The sequence below is a fragment of the Toxotes jaculatrix genome, chromosome 2, assembly GCF_017976425.1.
Source record: "Toxotes jaculatrix isolate fToxJac2 chromosome 2, fToxJac2.pri, whole genome shotgun sequence".
In the NCBI taxonomy this organism is placed as follows: domain Eukaryota; kingdom Metazoa; phylum Chordata; class Actinopteri; family Toxotidae; genus Toxotes; species Toxotes jaculatrix.
The window spans coordinates 21748016-21768589 of NC_054395.1; the positions used below are offsets into that span (position 1 = coordinate 21748016).

Here is a 20574-nt window from a genome sequence, read left to right on the forward strand (position 1 = left end):
GGTTTTACCAAAACATGGTGAACTGTACAGAGACCAGTCTAAAAATGAATATAGCACAAGATAGATAGTTAGATAGATTACTATTAATAGACTCCTGCACAGTTAATTTTTTTCAGTTTTTTTTTACACTACATTACTATCATTGTAGTGTATGTTCTGTACATATGAGACCTACACTCCTATCTTTAGTTTCTATGCTTAGTGTTTAATCTATCTATATCTATCTATCTATCTATCACATTTTTGTACCTGACAACAAACATTTGTTTAGTAGGGGTGTTTTACTGAGGCTACAAAATCAAGAGCTCCAGCCTCACTATCTCAGGTAAAACCTGGATACCTCAACAGAAAAAAAAAAAAACTGTACTGAGATGATGGCAGAGATTTCCTAGAAGGAAAGACATTTTGATTTTGTTGTGCAAAGAATGACACTGTGAGTACAGAGAATAGTTGCTGACATCCCTACCTGGATTTAGTGTTCCTGTCTCCACCCACTGTCTCCACCCTTCACACTTCTTCCTGCCTGGAGAGAGAGAGAAAGAGAGAGAGAGAGAGAGAGAGAGAGAGAGAGAGAGAGAGAGAGAGAGAGAGTGACTGAGACAAACAGAGACGGCTACAGAGAGAGATATTTAAACCGGACAACTTTAAGATGACTTGGAGCGGTGCAGTGATCTCCCACTCTCCTACTCTTTCTCTTCAGTCTGTGGCTGACTTAAACCATTCATCAGAGGCTGCTTTGTAAAGGTAATCCTGAAACAAAACTACGGGACTGTCTGTTGGCCTCTGCTATTTGTGTTTGGGGTTGAGGGCTTGTTGGAACAGGTTTTCTTTCTTGTCAGGTCAGTGTCACTAATTGTTCTGCGTGAATGCTGGGCTGTGCTTGTTACAAATACCTTTCTATTATAATAAGGCTATGGGAAGAGAGGTGTAGTTAGATTTTAATGTGTGCTTTTCGTGGATTGATACAGTAAAACTGTTAATTTAACTGCCTCGGGGGAAAAGACAAATGTAAACAAATTTGTTCAAGCGCCTAACTTCATTGCAGGTGTATTATAGCTGTTCTCATTGGCACAGTTGTGCGTTTCAAGAACTTTTCCTGGTGTCAAATGAGGAGAAATTCCTTTTAAACTACAAGGGGGGAGGAGAAAACAAAAAGTAGACAGATGTTCTTAGCTTTTCAGGTTCTGTTTGCGTTATTACTTTTGCCAGTCCTTTTAATTAACAAAAGTTTCTTTATGAAACAGGAATTGGGAGTTTTTTCACAGCATCAACTCTGAAATCAACCTGGCATCATTCTCCATACCTGCTCAATCTCTATTGAAAGTACGAGGCCTGAGGTCGACAGGAAAAGACATGAGGTAAAGGTGACAAAATTCCCTGTAGCAAACAGAACATGCTTAAATGATAACATTGGAGATATTCTGTATTTTTTATTATTGTTAGTGTGCCTCTCAGTATTTTCCAACTTGCCTGTGGCACTCAGCTTTTAGCCCAGTACTGATGGCATAAATCTTTAAAAATGGATAACAAATATATGCTTTAATTCTTATAAAAGGCTCAATAATATCCTAGACAATGATTCCTTTTCATTTGTGTGTTTATAGAAAAATATAGAATATCACCATCCATGAGTGCATCCATGATCTTAAAATGATTTAATGTGTTACAATAATGTTTCACAGGGTGCAAACATTCTCAAGAGCGCAGATTCTACAGGAGTTTCGTTTTCGATGCCAGACACTCGCTGCCAATGACAACAGGGGCTTTAAACAGGAGTTTGAGGTAAGTGGTATGTTTAGAAATTTAACTTGGATTAGGTTTATGATTTGTGAAGCTGGAAAAGTTTTGTCATGAGCGTCAATGTGTTTGGTTTTGTAAAGGAGTTGAATGAAGTTGGCAGAGACCTCCCCACCAGAGCAGGGGAATCAGAGGCCAACAGAGAAAAGAATAGATACCCCTACATTTTACCATGTAAGTGCACAACATATCACACTGGAACAAATCACTACATCTATTGTATGTGCAGCAACGTGTGAGACTTTTATTTGTCTGCTTTCCATTTACTGACTGATGTAGATGACCACTGTCGTGTGAGGCTGTCCGCTCAAAACTCCCACCCACACACTGACTACATCAACGCAAATTTTGTTCCTGTAAGAACTCGTTCGCTTTATTTTGTCTCTCATTTTCATAACACCATCTTGCTGCTTTACAACATGTACATCTGACACTATATTGACATGCATCTGTTAATGACTGTCTGGATTCAGGGTGGGGGATCAGAGCGAGACTTCATCTGCACCCAGGGTCCTTTGTACAACACCATGGCTGACTTCTGGAGGATGGTGTGGGAGCAAAATGTCAGGATAATCGTCATGGTGACAGCTCTGAAACACAAGGACACAGTAAGAAAGACATATTCATTCTGTGTGTATGTGTGTGTGTTGATCTGCTGGACTAGTTCGACAGTTTGGGAAATACACTTATTCACTTCTTACTAATGAGAAGATAAATCTCACTGTCATGTCTGCACATTCAACATGAAGCACCCCCAAAGCTCACTGATCACCATGAATCTCATTTGCTTAATCTGCACAAAAACTGAAGTGTAAAAATTACAAGTTGTGGGGGTTTTCTGCCAGATCTTGTCATCGCTGCGAGGTTGCCAGGCAGCCAGCACAGACTCTAGGAAGTCACAGCACCCAGAAAAGAAATAGTCTGGCACATAACTCCCATAAAAACACAACTTTTAATGCCTTTTTAAAAATGTTTTTACACTTTGGCTTTTGTGCTTTTAAATAAAGGAGATACAAAGTGCTAATTTGTGAGCTTTAGAGGAGCTGGTAGGCCAATTATGTTGTCTTTGGAAAGAGCTAAGCAAGCTGTTTCCCCATTTCCAGTCTCTGAGTAAAGGCAAGAAAACAAGGAGAAGAGAATTTCCCCAAATGTTAAAAATTCCTCTAACAGATTTTGTATTTTTGTGTACAGGTGCTGTGTGATAAATACTGGCCTCTGGAACGAGGGACAGTTTATCACGGACTGATCCAAGTTACAACAGTGACCCGCAAACAAGGTCCAGATTATTTTATCACCACCATTAACCTTAGACAGGTGAGCCAAAGGCACATTCATCATCCCCTCTGGTGCCTTTAGACACCTGCTGTTGACTTCTGTGTGCTCTGACCATACAAATAATCCATCAAAGAAGAAGAAGTCCTTGTGGTTGGATTAAAGGAAAGTGTTTGTGTTTCAGAGAGACAGTCCAACAGACAGGATAATCACACACTACTACTACCCTTCCTGGCCGGACCGGGGCATCCCTAAAGACTCATCCTCTCTGTGTGCCTTCACTGACCATGTGCGGCAGCATTTGGAAGCCATTCCTCGCCTGGGGCCGGCCGTGGTGCACTGCAGGTCTGACCTCTGACTTTAAACCCATCACCCACTCCTTCAGGGAGCCTATTTCTTTCTTATAGTCCTGTGGAGATGAGACTGTTTAAAGTCAGTCCTCTGTTTATGTGTTTCAGTGCAGGCGTTGGGCGGTCAGGGACATTTGTTGCATTGTTGTGGCTGATGCAGCTGTGTGCTAGGGGCATCCAGCCCGATATCCGGGCTGCTGTGGAAGATCTACGGCTACATCGAATGTGGATGGTCCAGAATCTGGTCAGTCCAGTACTGACACTCACCTTCAGTGGTGGAAGAACTATTAACCACTAAAAGTCCTGAGTTCCTCTGCTCCTCTGAACTTTAACAGCTGCTTAGTGTCACAAGGCTGATTATTTAAGACATCAACTATAATATTCTGTTAAATGAACCGTATCCCAGTTTAGACAGTAGTAATAAGTATATTTAAATGCATACTTGCAATTCACTCACTCGCATGTACTCCATTGCTTTCTATCATCTCTATGCTCATAAACAGTGTGTGCCCTATTGGTTCATACCAAACATAAAATGAAGCATCCTCATAACATGCTCATTCCTTTGTGTGTACTCAGGAGCAGTACATATTTGTACATCAGTGTCTGCTACAATGGCTCAGTGGAGGAACAGGAGGAACCTCAGCAGGGTGAGAGCACAGAAATGAGCTCCCAGTGAGCACCAACACACACCATATTCAATTTCAGAACAGACAGCGTATTATTAATCATTGTAACGCATGATGACATTTTAATTAGGAGTCTTCTCTTTCACAGCAGCCCACAGACTCAGGGAGCCAGTTCGAATATTAACCACCACATTCAGGATCGACCTCACAGCTCCTCTGGACGTGGGGACCGAACAGGGAGGAGAAGACATCACCATCACAGACAGAAACCTCCACCGGACCCACCACAGAATACAATCCAGCAGATTTTACACCCTGGGAACCTACTGAGGAGGTTACTGCCCTCCTCATCCCTGTTTAATCCAGGGTCACACACTTCCTGAACTCCCATATTGTAAAACTGAAAATAGAAAGACACAAGCAAGAAACTGGATAAAAAACAAACATTCAGAATTCGATCGCAAAGTACCTGCCACGCAAGGACAGAGACTGCAAAAGAAATGCTGTGTGTGCTTTATGACAAAAGGCCCTGCAGGCAGAAAACTGGCCTAACAACATGCAGATAAAAGCTGGTAGAGAAACCACAGACACAGCTGTTCTTACTGTTACCTGGGAAAAAAATTAAGGAAATCACCTGCCCAATCAGGTCAAACCGGTTCCTCTGCTGCAAATTACTTACCACGAGATTCATGAGAACAATATGAGGCTGCTACGAAAGAACAGTAATGGTGCACACAAGCACGAGGGTCAAACGCTTCTATTTCAAACCTAAAATGTAAACTGTGTACAGCTACCAAAATGTTTGAGCAGTTCATTGTTTTTTGTAAGTTTGTTTGCCTCCATTACTGATAAAGTGACGGTGTGAGATGACTTTTATTTTGAAAAAAATCATTGTGCATCATTTTATATCACACAATGCAGGCTATCAGCACGTAAGGATGCATGTGCAGAATTGATACTGGACTTGCTAGAAAGGCAGACACATGGTATAGTGGCTGTACAAAAAAGGTCATGTTTCAAAAACACACAGGCACTGCCATTCTCCTTAGATGACTGAAACCGATTACAGTACATGAAGGAGCTATGAGTATTATACATTATAGAACATTAAGGGCTATCCCACTTCTTAGAGTCTTTCATCCGTCAGGTAATAAACATGTATGATACAACCGATCCCTTTTCGGGCGAGTTTTGGGGTTGGGGATGTACTGCGGAGAGAAAGGAGGATACAGCATCCTTCGCCCTCCCTCTGCCACATCTCCACCATGTGGCAAGTGCTCGTAACTGCAGGTCGACTGGTGACACTGTATTGCAATAAAGTCCATTACAGAGTGAAGTCCTGATGTGATTCAGTGCTGCTGAGCTAGTCCAATAAGAGGCACCACAGGCCTCAGCAGCAGCAGCATTCAGTAACAAGCTAGTCCAGAGTTCGGTGTGTCCGCATGTGAACTCAGCTCAAGACAGTGAAACACAAAGAAAAAGAGGGAGAATTCACACAAGTTGGAAATGAGCTTTTAGCCTATGTCTGGCTACTTAATGCAATCTTAATACCACTGAGGTATTTGCTGTGAGTCTTAACAGGGACTAAGATGGGATGAGGGAAGGTAGAGCAACAAAGAGGGATGTCTAAGAAAAGCAGCATAGCGCAGGCCAACCCCAGTGAAAATATATATGAAGTATATTACAGATTAAAACAAAATGGGAAAGGAAATTAACAGTTGTTCCAGACTATTGGTAAGAAGCACCAACAGTTAAAATAACATTTAAATTAGAGTTCAGGTCCAATAAAAAGATCAGACACTACATCCTTTGGCCAAAACAAAAAGAAAAAAAAAACTTGAGCGATTGCCTCTGTAAGACAAATTATTATCTGTATTGTTTGTATGTGTATGTACAGTCTGTGTGTGTAAGATATGCTGACACATAATGAATATAATCATATACATGCCACCCTTACAGACCACAAGAGGGTGTGAGAGAATAGAAAACTACCGATAATGAGCAATCAAAGGCTGGGTGAAGAGAAGAGTCTAGTCCGTTTATCGTTCTCCTCCAGTCAAACTAGTGCACGTTCTCTGACATGTTAATGGCTTCCTGGATTTCACGGACGACGAGGATGCGGGCAAGCATCTGCTCCAGCTGCTCTTTTGGGATTGGCTGAGTCGAGTACCAGATGGGGCTGTTGGGAGCCACCACGGGCTCCGGAGTCAGGTAGAAGGTGTCGTTGCGACCTTTAGCACTCTGTGGACTGACAGGGAAGAAGAAAGAACACAGCGTGAGGAGGCTTTCAGGATATATGTATTAATTAGATGTCAAAGTTACAGTTTCAGTCTGTCTCTGCGTACAAAATGTTTTTTATGAAATATGTTTTTGTGGGAACTGAGAGAGAAATGAAGTAGGACGGTGTGCTGACGGTTGTTGACACAGTCATAGAAGTATTACTTAAATTATATGTTTTAACATTGATGTCATAGTCAGTGGTGATGCTGTACTGGACTGCGTGATATTCAGAGGTGTTTCTTACATTCTGCCCCCTCGTGTATGTAAATGGAAAAGGACCTGAAATCCTCTCAATATAATGGAGCTCAGTCTAACAGTGCTTCAGTGATAAATATATAATTTAATTTACACCTTTTGACAATGAGAGATAATTTATGGCTGAACTGCTGTATTGAACTGCGATCCTTGGCATACTGCTAAGAGGCAGAAAACATGAAAAATCTTTCACCATTTCTCAGAAGAGAACAAAAAATAAAACTTATTATATGGCATCCATGTTTTTGTCAGTTGCCTAGCAACCGTGTTCTCGCAAGTTTAAGCACTCAGACACAGAGTGCAACATGTACAATGAAAGGGGGCAATGAAACATATTTCCCTTTCACTGAAATCCCTTTGTCATCCTTAAACTATGTTTTTCAATTTACCATTTAAAGAGGTAGAAATCGTAGAGTTTGATGGGGCATCGTAGTGGGTTCTCTGGGTCCTCCAGCTGCTCTGAGTACATGTCATCTGTCACTGAGAGAAGAAAAAATATTTATACAGTATAAATGGTGTTTCCCCTCAGATATCACAGGACAAATCAAATCCATGTGCGCGCTTACCTTTCTGTCCTATGAACCTCTCTGTTGACTTTAGGTATCGGATGCTGGTGCTCTTGTCTTTGGGGTTGTTGGGGCTTTTCCTGGTGTGCCTGAGCACCTTAGAAAAGGCCACTTTTAGATGCTGATCCACTGTTTTCAGGTGGAAATACCTGTAAAAAGATGTACAGTATGTGATTAGTGTGTTGACTGGTGATAAATGGGGACAGAGGGGTGATAGAGAATAACTACAACAATGTCTTTTATAGATTTCTATTTTGCTGACATGTGAGTTAGGAATTAACTGTGTTCTAGATTAAGTTTTTCTCTTGTATACAGACATTTGTGATGGATAATACAACTGCATGTCAGTTAATTAGTATAGCGAAATCATTCATGTGTTATAACTGCAGAAAATCATGCATGTGAGAAAAAGGTGAAACTCACTTTGTGTTGAAGAACATTAGAGTTGTGAGCAATGTTGACGGTGAGTGAGCCCCCAGCTGTTTACATTCCCACAGCATCTCCTCTGTCACGTGACTGGGGATAATGTAACCTGGTAGGAGAAATAAAGAGCATACTATGAAGACCAGGCAGTTTATAAAACTGGACAAGCACTACACTGTCACAAAATTTCACTACCAACTCGTATAGATCTAGTAAGAGAGCTTCTTTTGGCTTGATAGTAGTTATAAAACAAACAAACAAACAAACAAACAAAAAACAAACAAAAAACAAACAGTCCCCAGTATCTAAACTCAAGCAATCACTCATCAAAACTTAACACAACTGGAGCCAGCTGCCACTCTCAAATTGATAAACTGATCTTAACATACAGTAATGTTTCTAAATCCATGAATAATAAAGACCTCTGGCTCTCATAGTAATAAATCACAGAGATATTCACTTTTCATATATGTCACACTCTTAATGTATTAATTGTAAATATAAAATAGAGCAACTCACCATCAAGTAGTCAGTTTGTCTTAAATACACTTTGCTTTGAATATGACCACAGAGTCATGCAAACAATTAAATAGTAGCCCAAAGCATCAGTTAATAATACCTACAGTGACGATCTGTCAGAAAATAATTTGCATTACATAGATGTGCCACGCCTCGGAAACCTCAATGTTAGACAAAAACTCATTTAAACCTTTGTATGTCATTCAGAGAAGCTGTCCGAAGTCAAGACTGACACTCTCCCATATGATATCACAGAAAACACTACAGATTGCTGTACAGGATAGAAACTACTGCAGCCAATAAGTTCTGAGTGCAACTGCACTGTGCAGCTGTAAACATATCAGAAAATATCAGATTGGACTCATTAATTCAGTACCACAGAACATAGGCTGAGATTGGGGCTTTGACTGGTGTCACTGCTAACATGGTTGGTTTGTGTTTTCATTACTGCGCACTACTAAGTTTAAAGTTGATTATAAAGGAACACACATTGCAAGTCAACACTAAGTTTGATTAACAACTTTAGTTCTCACCTAGCGGATGAACAGATGGTCTCCATGGCTCCAGGATCTGGTGCAGACTCTGAGCAAAGCGAGTGTAGTACTGATCTGAGAAAACGTCGTCCACACGACCATTATCAAACAGATACTGCGAGAAAGAAAATTGACAAAGAAAGATGCAGTCAAACAGTGTTTCCACATCACAACCAAGTACCAACAGAGAGGGATGGATGTTGAAGAGGGTGTTGGACAGTGTGTGCTTATGTAGATGGTGAACTTACTTTTTGTATGCACAGAAATACATAGTAAAGAACATCAGCCTCATAAGACTCCCCTTCCATCCCCCGAGCCTCTGTTGTCATCAAAGAGAGACCCATGCAGAGCTCAGCGACTGCACATGACACCAAGTCCTCCTGGAAACGTAGTGCCTGACGTCCTAAAACACACACATGCACACACACTCATCAGTGATCAGGTTGACAGATGAAAATAGAGAAGAAAAAATATTTTCCTAACCCCAATATAATGTACATTGTGTGTATGCACTTACGACCAATTGGAGCCAGTTTATTTTTGTCTGATTTTTCCAACTCTGCATTTTTCCGCTGAGCCCAAAGCCGCCACACGTCAAGACCCTCTTCAGGTTTCAGCGTGGCAGGCAGGAGCAGCTCCTGCACCTGCACTTGCTGTTGGCCTTGGCCATCTACCTCTGCTACCACAGTCTGACCCTGCACATACGCAAACACATAGTTACCTCTTTAACTAAAGAAATACATGTCAATGTGTATATCTGGCCAAGATAAAACACCATCAATCAGCTCCACAACTGTGTTAGTACCTGTAGCTGCTGTGCATCCTGCCCTGACAGCCCCTGTGTGTGCAGAACCTGCTGCTGAGGATCCCAAATGAGAGACTGTGTAGCGTTGGAGTAACCTTGTACTGCCACTGGGATGTGAATGTTTCCATTCATCAGCTGGGCAGGGAACAGCGTGTTTGCAGCCAGTGTGTGCACCACTTCTTCCTGCCCCCCCATTCCTCCAGAGCTTGTTATGCTGGAAACGGCCTGCGCTGTCTGACTTTGGCTGGCAGGGTTTTTCAGCTTGTCATTTTCAACAGTAACTTGTGTTGGCATTGTGGTCATTGTTGTAGTGTTTGCTCCTGCAACCTGCACTGTTCCATAAGCCTCCTGGGGGATGGCAATGTGTGTCACCTGCTCACGGCCTCCAGACCCAGCAGGAGCAGAATACACAGGGATGGTCCAGGTCTCTCCTGTGGGACTGGTGATAGTGCCTGTAGCACTGTAAAGGTGAGAACTGTCCACTGTTAGGAGGTCTGGCCGCAGGGACACGTAACTTTGCTGCTGGCCCTGTCCCTGAGGGATAGCCAGGACTGTGGCTACCTGCTGACCAGGCAGGGCATAGGACACAGTGATAGGCATGTCCACTTTACGCTTCTTGGCAGGCTGGAGAACGCCTGCTCCCTGGGATGTCGCAACTGTGGTTCCCAATACCCTTCTCTCTGCACTGTCCTGCTGCTGGGTGGGAGACAGGGCCCCCACTGTCTGGATTTGGATCTGTTGTCCTCCGGCGACAGCTGCGACCAACTGGGCTTGCAGCTAAAAGACACGAGAGGGAGATGATAAGTGGTTACTAAATTTAAACTCTGGTTGATGACAAAATGTGCAATCCTGCAATTATGTTGTGCATGTGTGTACATAAGTGTACCTGTTGGTGCTGCTCCTCTGTGAGTTCCCCAGGCTGGATCAGCTGTGCAGTAGTCACACCTTGTAGCTGTTGATGGGAACCAGAGGGCACTTGTAGGACCTGACCCAGCATCTGACCTTGCTGCTGGCCTTGGATCTGCACCTGAAAATTGCAGTCCAAAATATAGTGGATCAAGAATGAAACAAAAACAAAATAGGACTGAGTGACGAACACAATGTAAAGGAGCAATAAAGGTACAAACCTGCACTATCTGTTGCTCTGTATTCTGCTGTACAGATTGTTGCTGAGATGTGGACTCCGGTATCTGTTGCTGCTGCGGCTGGACCTGTACCTGGACCTACATCAGAAGACAATATAGGTCAAGGCTCTTCATTTCAAGCACAGATTTTTTTTTCTACCGTGACCATTTAGTACACACTGACTTACCGGGCAAGCCAGTTCCAACAATGACCCTGCCACCTCTGTGCTGTCTGTGTAAATGCAGTTAGCTTCTTGTTGGTAGACCATAGTGGTGGTGGTGGTCGTAGTGTCTCCGCTTTGCTGGCTGAACTCCTGCAGGGCATCCGGACCCTTGTTGGCCAAGGACTCCAGGAACTCCTTCATGCGATGCTGAGGGATGCTCCGAGCCTTTTGCCTCACCAGCTCCTCATAGGAGCCTGTGCCATCCAGGGAGTTATTCATAGCTACTGACAATGTCCTCTTCTGTAGGGGGGAACCTGTGGAAATGGTGATTTTTTACAGTTGTTTTAAGTTAGTGCATCAACGCGGAATGGGCATGGGTCACATTTCACTAACCCAATCAAAACAAAACACAGACGCGTGGCTTATGGATTAAAAATAAAAGGTAAAAAAAAAAAAAGATGTCATCAGTTGAAACTTCAGCGTGTTTACAAACTGACCTACAGCTCACTGTCCAGTGGCAACACACACAGATAGTAATACGAAAGGGTTAATTCTAGCTGCGTGTATACGAGCAGGGACAAAAGCGCGGTCACTTTCCAAATCCAATGCAGCATTCAAAGTGGTGATGGAAAGTGCTGCATAATGAAAACACACCAGTTTAACACTACAACGACGTTACGTTTGTGTGTATGGTGCAATAGCTGCATAAAAGCTAATCTAACAGCTGATTACACAACACGCTAGGTTAGCCAGGTAAATGGCTAACTAGCCGCGTGTTGTTTCCAAGTAAGATCAAACCACAGTTGTGTATGGCAAAGTATAATAATGCTATGATGTGCGTAAAACGACAATATTTTAACTTGGCAATGCGTGGTACATTAAGAGAGCAACGGAAGCCGGGGTAACCCTCCCATGTCGGTAATGTAACACCGACTGTATTTTTGTTATCTCCGTTGCTAGCAGGCTAACGTTAGCAGGCGCGTTAGCTACCTCTCTTCCTCAACCGGGCCGAGCAAGCGCTTCTCTGCCCTCGAAACGGCGCTCCTCTTCCAACCAGCAGGGAAGCGAAGTGCTATTGGCGTTTCTTTGTGGCTCGTTTATTCTTTATTTTTCGTGATGTTCGTTAGATGGCTAGCTGTAGTTTTTCTTTTTTCTTAAACACTCATATTTCGCTGGGCGCCATCTTACAACGGTTCCCTCAGACCAATAAGCAAGCGATTTGTAACTCTGTCGTGCTATCGCGGTATTTCCATCACATGGTATCGCGGTAAGTGGCGCTTGGAGGGTAGTCTGTTAAAGGCGACACATGCAGACGAAGTGGCAGACCAGATCAGGTAGATGTCAGTCCACCTTAAAACCCTGTTATGCCAGACAGACGCTCCTAGTGGTTCACTGGCTTCTCAATCTTTTAAGGTGGTCCCAAAGAGATGCCCTGAATATTTGGGTGGCGCTCAAGACGCTCTGGGCAACTGAGGGTTAATTCCCACGCACGACAACTCAGCATGGTCTACATCTACCAGACTGGTTTGTCTTACGGGCCAAATATCTGCTTGAGTATTTACTTTAACTTTCCATTGCTCACTGGGGAAAGTACTGAAGAGGGTATCTCTCCGTGGTGGGATTAACCTCCTGTGGGGCCGTTATTGACCCCCCTGTATATCATTGTTTACCCAGGTACCCTGCCACCAACCAGTACCCTGGAGCCTAAATGATTCATTGATTAATTTAGTGGGCTGACAGATAATTAACTGTCAACAATTGTGATAAGCGTCTGATTGAAGTCATTCTCGATTAATTAAATTAAGTAAATCATTTTACTGCTTCAAGCTTCTCAAATGTGAAAATGCATTTGTTTTTCATGAGTATCAACTAAACATTTTTCGGTTTTAAATTTTGGTTAAAAAATAATAATTTTGAATATATTTACTTATACTTTTAGTAATCAATCAAAGAAAAAGAATTGTAGATCTGTTAAAAAAGAAAATAACTTTAGTGCATCCCCTCGGGTTATTAACACAGAAACACTGCAGTTTTTAAGTATGATTTATTTATGTCTCCTGTCAAAAAGGACACGTGTGCACCACTCTGACTCTTAAAAAAAACACATGGGGGTTTGGCACTGACCCACCACCTTTGTAAGAAAGTCATGTATGGCATTTGAGAGCATATCCTCTGTGTAACACCAGCTTAGAGCCAATATGAAATGAACATGTACATATATGAGGTCCTTGTTGAACAATAATAAAGTTGCATATATTCAACAAAGAAGAGGAAACACTGTGAAGATTATTGTAGAAGATATTGGAAAAAAAAAACAAGAAGAAACTGACTGGCCAAGCTTGAGACTGATCAAAATGTTACTACAGTAAATTTGATGGATAAATCACAACAATCATGGAACCAATTTATATTTTCCAGTTTTATGTAATTGTTACAGTGTCTGATTTGAGTCAATCACAGCCTAAGCAGTCCGTGCCCTTGCTGATATTACACATTAAGTGATGCAAACAATTCGGAAATGTATCTGTGGGCTCATGGGAAGCAGGATGTGTGGCTTGATCTCAGTCAATCAGATCTTCCCAGGGTCCTCCTTGAGAGTGACTGTTCTGTTGAAGATGAGCTGTGGTGAAAGAAAGATTACAGTTACAGTTCATGCTCATATTAAGCAAGTGACAGAGCAGATTACCAAATAATTTCTCAAATTAACAAAAATCAGAAGCTTTCGTCGATGAGTATTTGTAATGTTTTGTAACAACTGTTCTGTCTGTACCTTGTCTGCAGTGCTGTCGGGGTCCAAGGAGAAGTAGCCAACTCTCTCAAATTGGAATTTGTCAAAAACTTTAGCTCCCTTGACTGAGGTATCCACTAAGGCACTGCTGATTACCTGCAGGGAATTCTAAACCATAAAAAGAGAAAATACATTAAACAATGACTTCATCCATTGAAACATCTCAATTAATCCAAAAAGGCCTTTTGTCACAGGAGTGCAGAATCACTCACGGGGTTGATGTCGCTCAGGAACCCATTGGGCACTTCAGATGAATCCTCTGGATGTTTGTGCAGGAATCTAAAAAGACAGCGAGAAGCTTTGGTTAAGTTAGTTTTCTATATGAAGCATTAGTTGTGAATGACAGTGGTTGTTTGTGACTTACAGTCTTTCGTAAAGACGCACTTCACACACCAGCGGCTCGCTGACCCAGTGGATGAAGGCCTTCGGTTTCTCTGCAGTCTCAGATTTGCAGCAGTTCGCCTCCAGCTCCACCACTTTACCCTGAGCATCCTGAGAAACAGTGGAAGAAAAAAAACATGTTGTGAAGACTATATGGTATGTAAAATGATACCTTACTAGAAAGAGACATGGGAGTAAAGACATCTTTTTAATTGATCAATTAAAAAAAAAAATCAAAGCCCCAAATATGAACTTTGCACTTGGGATTTTCCAACTAACATTACTGCCAGTGATAGGCTAGAAAAAGAATTTAAGACCTTTTTAAAAGAATAAAATTAAAGACTTTATAATGCTGCGTCCAAGTGAAACAGAATATGTATGGTTTAAGCCATATTCTTCAGATTTGACTGGATCGTTTAAATGTGAGCATGGCTTTGAGGAGCTACAGAGGACTGTGGGTCTCCACCCACCATGTCTCAACCATGTTGTTCGATCAGGAGGTGGAGGACGTTTTTGCAAAAATCCATTTCACTGGATAAATTTATATAACCACCCCAATGTTCAGGATGAATCCTCAAAAACACTGTAATGATTTACAAAACTAATATTCGGCCCACACCAAGAGACAGCAAAACAAATAACACGGGGGCACAGGATTAGAACTTGGAGAACTTGGTGTCTTTACGATCTACTGAGTGAAACAATTTTCAGTCTTACCTTAATGACCCTCTGGACAGAGATGACATACCCAGCATGCCTCAGGCCCACAGGCTGTTCTGGGGTCAGACGCTTGTAGCCCTTCTCCATCACCTGCAAACAAGTATACAATCAAAAACAAAAATGCACAAAGAAAGTGTGCTACATATATTGTGAAGATTTTTTTTCTCTCCAACCTCTCTGAAGTCGCTCTGTTCAATGAAGAGCGTGCGAGTAAATGGAACCATGTGGCTGCCCTTGGCCTCACTGGCAGGAAAGTCTGGAACCCGTACATCTGACTGAGAGAGAAGAGGACAGCAGGAAGATTCAGCACCTGTGATGTTTTTATTACTCTGTATACAGGGTATAACAATCCCTCAGCGAGCAGTTTGATGTGTCACGTCTTTGTAAGAAATGTACAAACCCGTGAGTTCTCAGGAAGGTTAATTATGGTGACTTTGAGTGGTTCCAGCACAGCCATGGCTCTGGGTGCTGTGTCATTAAGCACATCCCTCACGCACGATTCCAGTAGGTGGGGCTCTGTTGTTGTCTGGGAAACTGTGACACCAACCTGCCAAGAGATGTAACGTATGATTACACAACGGCACCATCTTCTTACATTTAATTACTAGTTCCTCCCTCCACTCATTCATTCTTCTGTCCATCCTGCATACCCTTGCACAAAAGTTGTTTATTGCCTCTGGTGGAAAACCTCTTCTTCTCAGCGCAGTCAAAGTGAAGAGACGGGGATCGTCCCAGTCTCTGTAATGAGAAAACAAATCCCTTTCAGTTGCCTGAAAGATTCTATGCAGCAGGAAGAAAGCACAACAGTCTATATGTTGAGAAAGTTATTATGACATTGATTTTTTAAAACAGTATTTGGACAGGAAACATGAAGTCAAACAAAATCATTATATTTAATGTTTTGTACAGTGCTTAAAGTCTGGACTATGTATTGTTTAAATTCACTCATGTTTGACTTATCTATCTGCTGCAAGAGACTTGTGTTGTTATTGCAATAAGTGGTAATATTTTTAACTGGCTTGAGAGGACTTAAGCCCTTTACAGAAACAAAATCTGTGACATTTCTGAGTTTATAACGCTGTTAAAGTGATGTCTTTTCGTCATTCAGACATAGGTGACTTTTAGGTAAATGTTCTTTAAGGCTTCATTAAGACATGAAGGGGTATTTGCAGACAGAGAAGCATGCTTGTTTTGTAATGTGATGTAATAAAATTAGTTAAAATGAATAACCAACAACTGGAAACAAATAGCAAACAGGGATGTTATTTCACCTGACAACGCCAGTCTCTACCAGTTTGATGATTTTCCTCTTGGACACAACAGTATAGGTGAGGTTCAAGCGCCCATACTCCCACTGAACAGGACAGTACACATCCAGAGCGTTACACAGCCAGTAATATGATGAGCGCCTGTCACAAAAATAAAAGAAACCAACAAGCAAGGTGAAGATTAACAATGGATTTGTATGCCTCCAAAAGGTTTATCATAGTGAGCTATAAAAGAACTTATACCTGGCCTGAAACTCTTTGGTACACAGTGAGTGTGTGATATTTTCAATAGAGTCACACAAACAGTGGGTGTAGTCATAAGTGGGGTAGATGCACCTGCAGGGAAACAAAGTAAAAGAAGGCTCGGTAAAACACACCTTGTTGTGAACAAGATTTTGTATTCAAATGCAACCACACAGGTGGAAAAAGGACAACAATTCAGAGTTTCATACCATTCATCTCCTGTTCTGTGATGTGCCGTGTATTTGATTCTGTACGCCACAGGGTCCATCTTCCCGTCCTCCATGACCATCTTCATCCTGAGTGTGGCCTCTCCCTCTGCAAACAGGCCCTTCTTCATCCTCTCAAACAACACCAGGGACTCTTCAATGGGACGGTCCCTCCATGGTGATGGAGGAGGATTGTGGCCCTTTAGTTCCTCTCCCTTCTGGTGGCACACGTACGCATGACCTCTGAAGGACGACAAGGACAAGAATGTAAAACATATAATGGCTTGTGCACATTTAACAGCACGTGCGTACATAGTTCCTACACTTACCTGCGAATAAGATCCACAGCAAGGTCGTAGAGTTGCTGAAAGTTGTCCGAAGCGTGTGTGACATCATAAGGTTTGTAGCCTGTAAAATACACATGTACACTGGTAAGAAGCTATCTCTATGAATGTAGACTGTATCTGGCAAAGATTTAATCAAAAGTGTAAAACTCACCAAGCCACTCCACCATTTCCTTGATGGCAGTGAAGTATTTTTCTTCCTCCTTTTCAGGATTTGTGTCATCATACCTCAGGAAACAAATTCCGTTGTTTGCCTACAGGAAGAGGCAAGGTTTAAAGAAAACACCTGCACCAGAGAGGATTAAACAGCTTATGTGGTGGTGAAAGATGAGAACAGGACTTGTACCTTTGCATAACCAAAATTGAAGTTAATAGCTTTGGCATGTCCAATGTGAAGGATGCCATTTGGCTCAGGGGGAAATCGGGTCCGTATCTAAAGGAATTAATAAATGGCAAAGAGAAAAATCAATATTCATGATAATTTTTGCACTACAAACACAATTTTCATTATTTGTTAATCTGCCAGTAATTTTCATGATTAACTGATTAATTGTTTGGTCTATAAAATGCAAGACAATAGTGAAAAATGCCTGTTACACTGTCATAAACTCCAAGCTGAGGTCTTCAAAGAGCTTGTTCTGCCCAAAACCTCAAACCAAGAATTTTATATCACGTATAACAGCAAATTGGCAACATTTAGAAGCTGGAACTTGAGGAATATTCAGTATTTTTGTGTGAAAAAATGACTAAAATGATTAATGGATCATCTATCAAAATAGTTGCTGATTAATTTTCTGTTGGTTGACTATTCAATTAGATGACTGACCATTTCAGCTCTAGTAACACATATAAAGTTTGTACCTGTCCACCAGTGATCTCCAGGTGCTTTTTAAGCAAAGACATTGTGTTTGGTGTGATCACATAGCCGTCGGTTTTATAGTTCTCTCCTGTAAGATGGAAGGTAAGGATGAAACATCAACATACTCTAAAATTGCCCTAGTGGTGGTGTATGGAGAAAAAAAAGACAGAGACAATTTCATCTTCAGGTGGTTCCCTCTCACCTGGTTTATGGAACTTGAGTGCCTCTCCTCTGAGCTGTTCCATTAGTGACTTTCCCTCCCCAGAGGTCACCTCACCTAAACAACCAGCCCACACAGTTAAAAACAAAACCACCAACACACACAGTTCACTACCGTCATCTTGCCTGCTGCTTACCATTCACTGCCGCTTCCTCTTTCTTCACCTCGTTCTCTGCGACTTTTACTTTCTGAGGCTGCAAAATAATTACATATACACATGAAATCAAAACATTCAAAGTGCTGTGATTAAAGTTTTGACAGTTTGGGAAAATAAGTTTATTCACTTTCTTGCTGAGAGCTGAACGAGATGATTAACGCTCCTCACATATCTGTCAGATAGTCGGAAATAGGAGGAAACAGCTAGCCTGGCTCTGTCTCAAGGTAACAAAATCCATCTACCAGCACCTCTGAAGCTCACTAATTAACTTCACTATATCTTGTTTGTTTAATCCACGCACAAAAAATGCCGTGTTAAAAAACACAAGCTGTGGTTTTACAGAGGATTACATCCCATACTATGTCTTTGATAGACAGAGGACGAGAGCAAATAACTGTATTTCCCCCAAAAATGTTGAAGCATTACCTTGGGTTTCTTCTCCAGGTCAGCCTCTGTCTTGGGTCCTAAAAGGTGTAGGACCTTTAAGACCAAAGCCAGAGTTAGTTAGGGTATACAGTAGGAATAACCTAGCAAACTCAGATCAAAACATTGAATCACAGTGACAGACACACTACTTCTAATAATATCCTCTTTTTCCAACACACCTGCATGTCCACCTCATTTTTGATGACCTTCCCATCAGCCCATTTTAGGGCAGAGCGTGCCTCCCCTGCAACAGACACAAAAGCTCAGTGAGACATCCTGTTCGTCTGTTAGGTTTTCAAAAATATTTAACTGATTAAGTGTGAGATCATACCCATTAGGAGCCCCATGTTAAAGCGGTACCTCTCCTTTAACAGCTGTTCCTTGTGTTTCTTGATCACTGACTCCACCTGCACAACATTCCACTGTCACTGAGCACTCTGCATGCCGTAAAGCTTGTAAAAGGACATACTTCTGGTCAGTGTAAGCTCATGCACTTACTGTGTCTTCAATCTGCTCTGGGGTTATGACCACGCCCACTCCACATGCTTCTTCAAACTCCTTCTGGTTGATAGGGTCTTGAGGATGACTCTTCACAAAGTCCAGCGCAGCTACAAAAAAAGAAGCGGGAGCATAAATTCATGGAGCAGGCGGTGACAGAAAATATTTTATCCCGTCATTCTTATCCACAACTTATCTCATTCATCTTGACAGTCCGTATATCAGCTTGACACACACCCTTCCTGCTTTCTGCAGTTCTCTCAGTGCCTCTAAACTTGATCACCTTTGACCTCCCCAGCATCCAAAACAATTTGCCAGACACCTTTCATTGTGTATTTTATATCCAACAAATGTGTATCTCAGGCTTTGTCTGAAGTTTCTGAGCTCTAGGGCAGTTTGTGTCAAGTTCACTCTGATTTGTCTCAGAGCATCACATGAGTAGAGTCACAGAATCAAACCCAAATGCAAATCCGGTTGAAATAAATGATTTAAAACGTGTGTCCTGGTGGAATTTGGGTCTGTAAGACAATATATTTTGTGCATTAGCAGTAGTGGGTGAGGGAATGCAATGTTCAGGATCAGTCTGAAAATTACCTGTCAGAAATTATCAATGTTAAAATGTTGTGTTATAAAATATCCTTGCATTTTGTTCATGATCACACATTATTGGTAACTCATCAGTCAGAAATCACCTGTCAGCTGGAGCTCTGTGCAGATTTTGCGCAGAGCTATACTGTCTGAGAGGAACGCCAGACGTTTTGTGTCTTTAAGGCGAGATACCATACTGTACAGTAGTGTACCCATGGCTTTGTCCACTCCTGATGCCCCATGGATACCCTGGGCCTATTGAAAACAATGAGAAAAGACCAGAATTAATTGTTAATTGTTGAATTTAATTGTTTAGACCCAAATTATATGGAATAAACCCGGGGCTTTTGGGGCCACTGTGCAGTTGCCTTGTTGGTAATCCAGCTTTGTTGCAAACAAACTAAAAAATTTGAAACTGAAAGTACAGTAACCACAGAACTACTCAAAGTCATAAGACACACTGTTTAAGAATAGCGAGGTACTCGGACATAAATGATGTCTAAACCCATAAATAGAGCACCTTTATAAAAAATAATAAGAACATAAGTGGATACAAAAAGTGAGCTGAGGAAGTGTCACAGCTGTCCCTCCACGAAGCTCAGTTTCCCTAAACACCCCGAGTCGTACCTGAGTAACTGCGTCCTTCAGGGCTGAACTCAGCGCTTCATTTTTAAGCGTTTCTTTCGCTTTCTGCTCACTGAGCCCTATGGAAGTGAAAAGTGTCAACGTATCCGCCATTTTTCCACTCTATTCACCGGCTAGACTGGAGCCACACAGACACGCCGCCGCCGTGCACGACTTCTGTTCTCAGAGAAGGAGCGAAGGGCGACTTCCGGTACACCTCGATAGGAGAGAGGGAGGAAAAGACATACAAAAATATTAACCAATAGGATACGGCGGGCTCGGATGTATTAGCCAATCATGGATGAGCTTTATTTGTGTGACCGCCTACTATGAGAGAGAGAGCCAATCAGCAGCTGTGTGGACATCAGTGAGGGAGGGGCTATAGAATAAGTGAAATGTTGCATCAGATTGACGATCGGAGATTTTTGACAGTTATTAACATGAATTTAGTACCATAATCACTTCTTATTTACATTAAATTATGTTTTAAATTACGCGTGCCCAAACTTTGTACTTTTCTCATTTGTTTCTCTTC

General features: G+C 41.9%; 3 protein-coding genes across 4 annotated transcripts; 1 reads left to right on the plus strand and 2 right to left on the minus strand.

Moving 5' to 3' along the window:
- The first annotated feature begins 568 nt into the window (after positions 1 to 568).
- LOC121192925 (receptor-type tyrosine-protein phosphatase V-like) lies at positions 569 to 4918 on the plus strand. 2 transcript variants are annotated; one of them, XM_041054937.1, is made up of 11 exons: positions 569 to 744; positions 1245 to 1358; positions 1683 to 1782; positions 1881 to 1971; positions 2077 to 2153; positions 2271 to 2405; positions 2989 to 3111; positions 3254 to 3414; positions 3528 to 3663; positions 3999 to 4069; positions 4197 to 4918. In XM_041054937.1, exons 2-11 carry the CDS (start codon positions 1354 to 1356, stop codon positions 4429 to 4431), a joined length of 1134 nt encoding a protein of 377 aa, XP_040910871.1. In that variant the 5' UTR covers positions 569 to 744; positions 1245 to 1353; the 3' UTR covers positions 4432 to 4918. The 2 variants fall into 2 exon arrangements, with proteins under 2 accessions (XP_040910871.1, XP_040910877.1); XM_041054943.1 differs by having other exon boundaries at positions 4200 to 4918.
- Positions 4919 to 5037: 119 nt separating this feature from the next.
- Positions 5038 to 11909, minus strand: LOC121192919 (glutamine-rich protein 1-like). Its single transcript, XM_041054923.1, has 12 exons — positions 11708 to 11909; positions 10742 to 11031; positions 10557 to 10652; positions 10316 to 10456; positions 9430 to 10206; positions 9142 to 9319; positions 8873 to 9027; positions 8625 to 8739; positions 7573 to 7681; positions 7150 to 7298; positions 6973 to 7063; positions 5038 to 6296 (listed from the first exon to the last, which is right to left on the minus strand). The coding sequence occupies exons 2-12, from the start codon at positions 10994 to 10996 to the stop codon at positions 6110 to 6112; spliced, it is 2253 nt and encodes a 750-aa protein (XP_040910857.1). The 5' UTR covers positions 10997 to 11031; positions 11708 to 11909; the 3' UTR covers positions 5038 to 6109.
- An 833-nt stretch (positions 11910 to 12742) lies between these two features.
- qars1 (glutaminyl-tRNA synthetase 1) lies at positions 12743 to 20243 on the minus strand. The gene is made up of 23 exons (XM_041065038.1): positions 20043 to 20243; positions 19520 to 19670; positions 18828 to 18937; positions 18661 to 18736; positions 18509 to 18573; positions 18330 to 18383; positions 17883 to 17940; positions 17729 to 17803; positions 17529 to 17614; positions 17014 to 17100; positions 16822 to 16921; positions 16653 to 16731; positions 16327 to 16566; positions 16118 to 16210; positions 15878 to 16015; positions 15257 to 15344; positions 15007 to 15153; positions 14780 to 14881; positions 14604 to 14696; positions 13870 to 13997; positions 13718 to 13784; positions 13488 to 13613; positions 12743 to 13337 (listed from the first exon to the last, which is right to left on the minus strand). Exons 1-23 carry the CDS (start codon positions 20151 to 20153, stop codon positions 13287 to 13289), a joined length of 2325 nt encoding a protein of 774 aa, XP_040920972.1. The 5' UTR covers positions 20154 to 20243; the 3' UTR covers positions 12743 to 13286.
- Between the last annotated feature and the right edge of the window lie 331 nt (positions 20244 to 20574).

Coding starts and splice junctions, on each gene's coding strand:
- LOC121192925 (XM_041054937.1), top strand. Junction 2,154..2,270: donor TCAACGCAAATTTTGTTCCT/GTAAGAACTCGT, acceptor GTCTGGATTCAG/GGTGGGGGATCAGAGCGAGA. Junction 3,664..3,998: donor TGTGGATGGTCCAGAATCTG/GTCAGTCCAGTA, acceptor GTGTGTACTCAG/GAGCAGTACATATTTGTACA.
- qars1 (XM_041065038.1), bottom strand. CDS start 20,153: ATGGCGGATACGTTGACACTTTTCACTTCCATAGGGCTCAGTGAGCAG. Junction 18,737..18,827: donor CAGAGCAGATTGAAGACACA/GTAAGTGCATGA, acceptor AATGTTGTGCAG/GTGGAGTCAGTGATCAAGAA. Junction 13,614..13,717: donor TCCTGAGCGACATCAACCCC/GTGAGTGATTCT, acceptor TTTATGGTTTAG/AATTCCCTGCAGGTAATCAG.
- LOC121192919 (XM_041054923.1), bottom strand. CDS start 10,996: ATGAATAACTCCCTGGATGGCACAGGCTCCTATGAGGAGCTGGTGAGG. Junction 9,320..9,429: donor AGGATGCACAGCAGCTACAG/GTACTAACACAG, acceptor GCGTATGTGCAG/GGTCAGACTGTGGTAGCAGA. Junction 7,064..7,149: donor GAGGTTCATAGGACAGAAAG/GTAAGCGCGCAC, acceptor TTCTTCTCTCAG/TGACAGATGACATGTACTCA.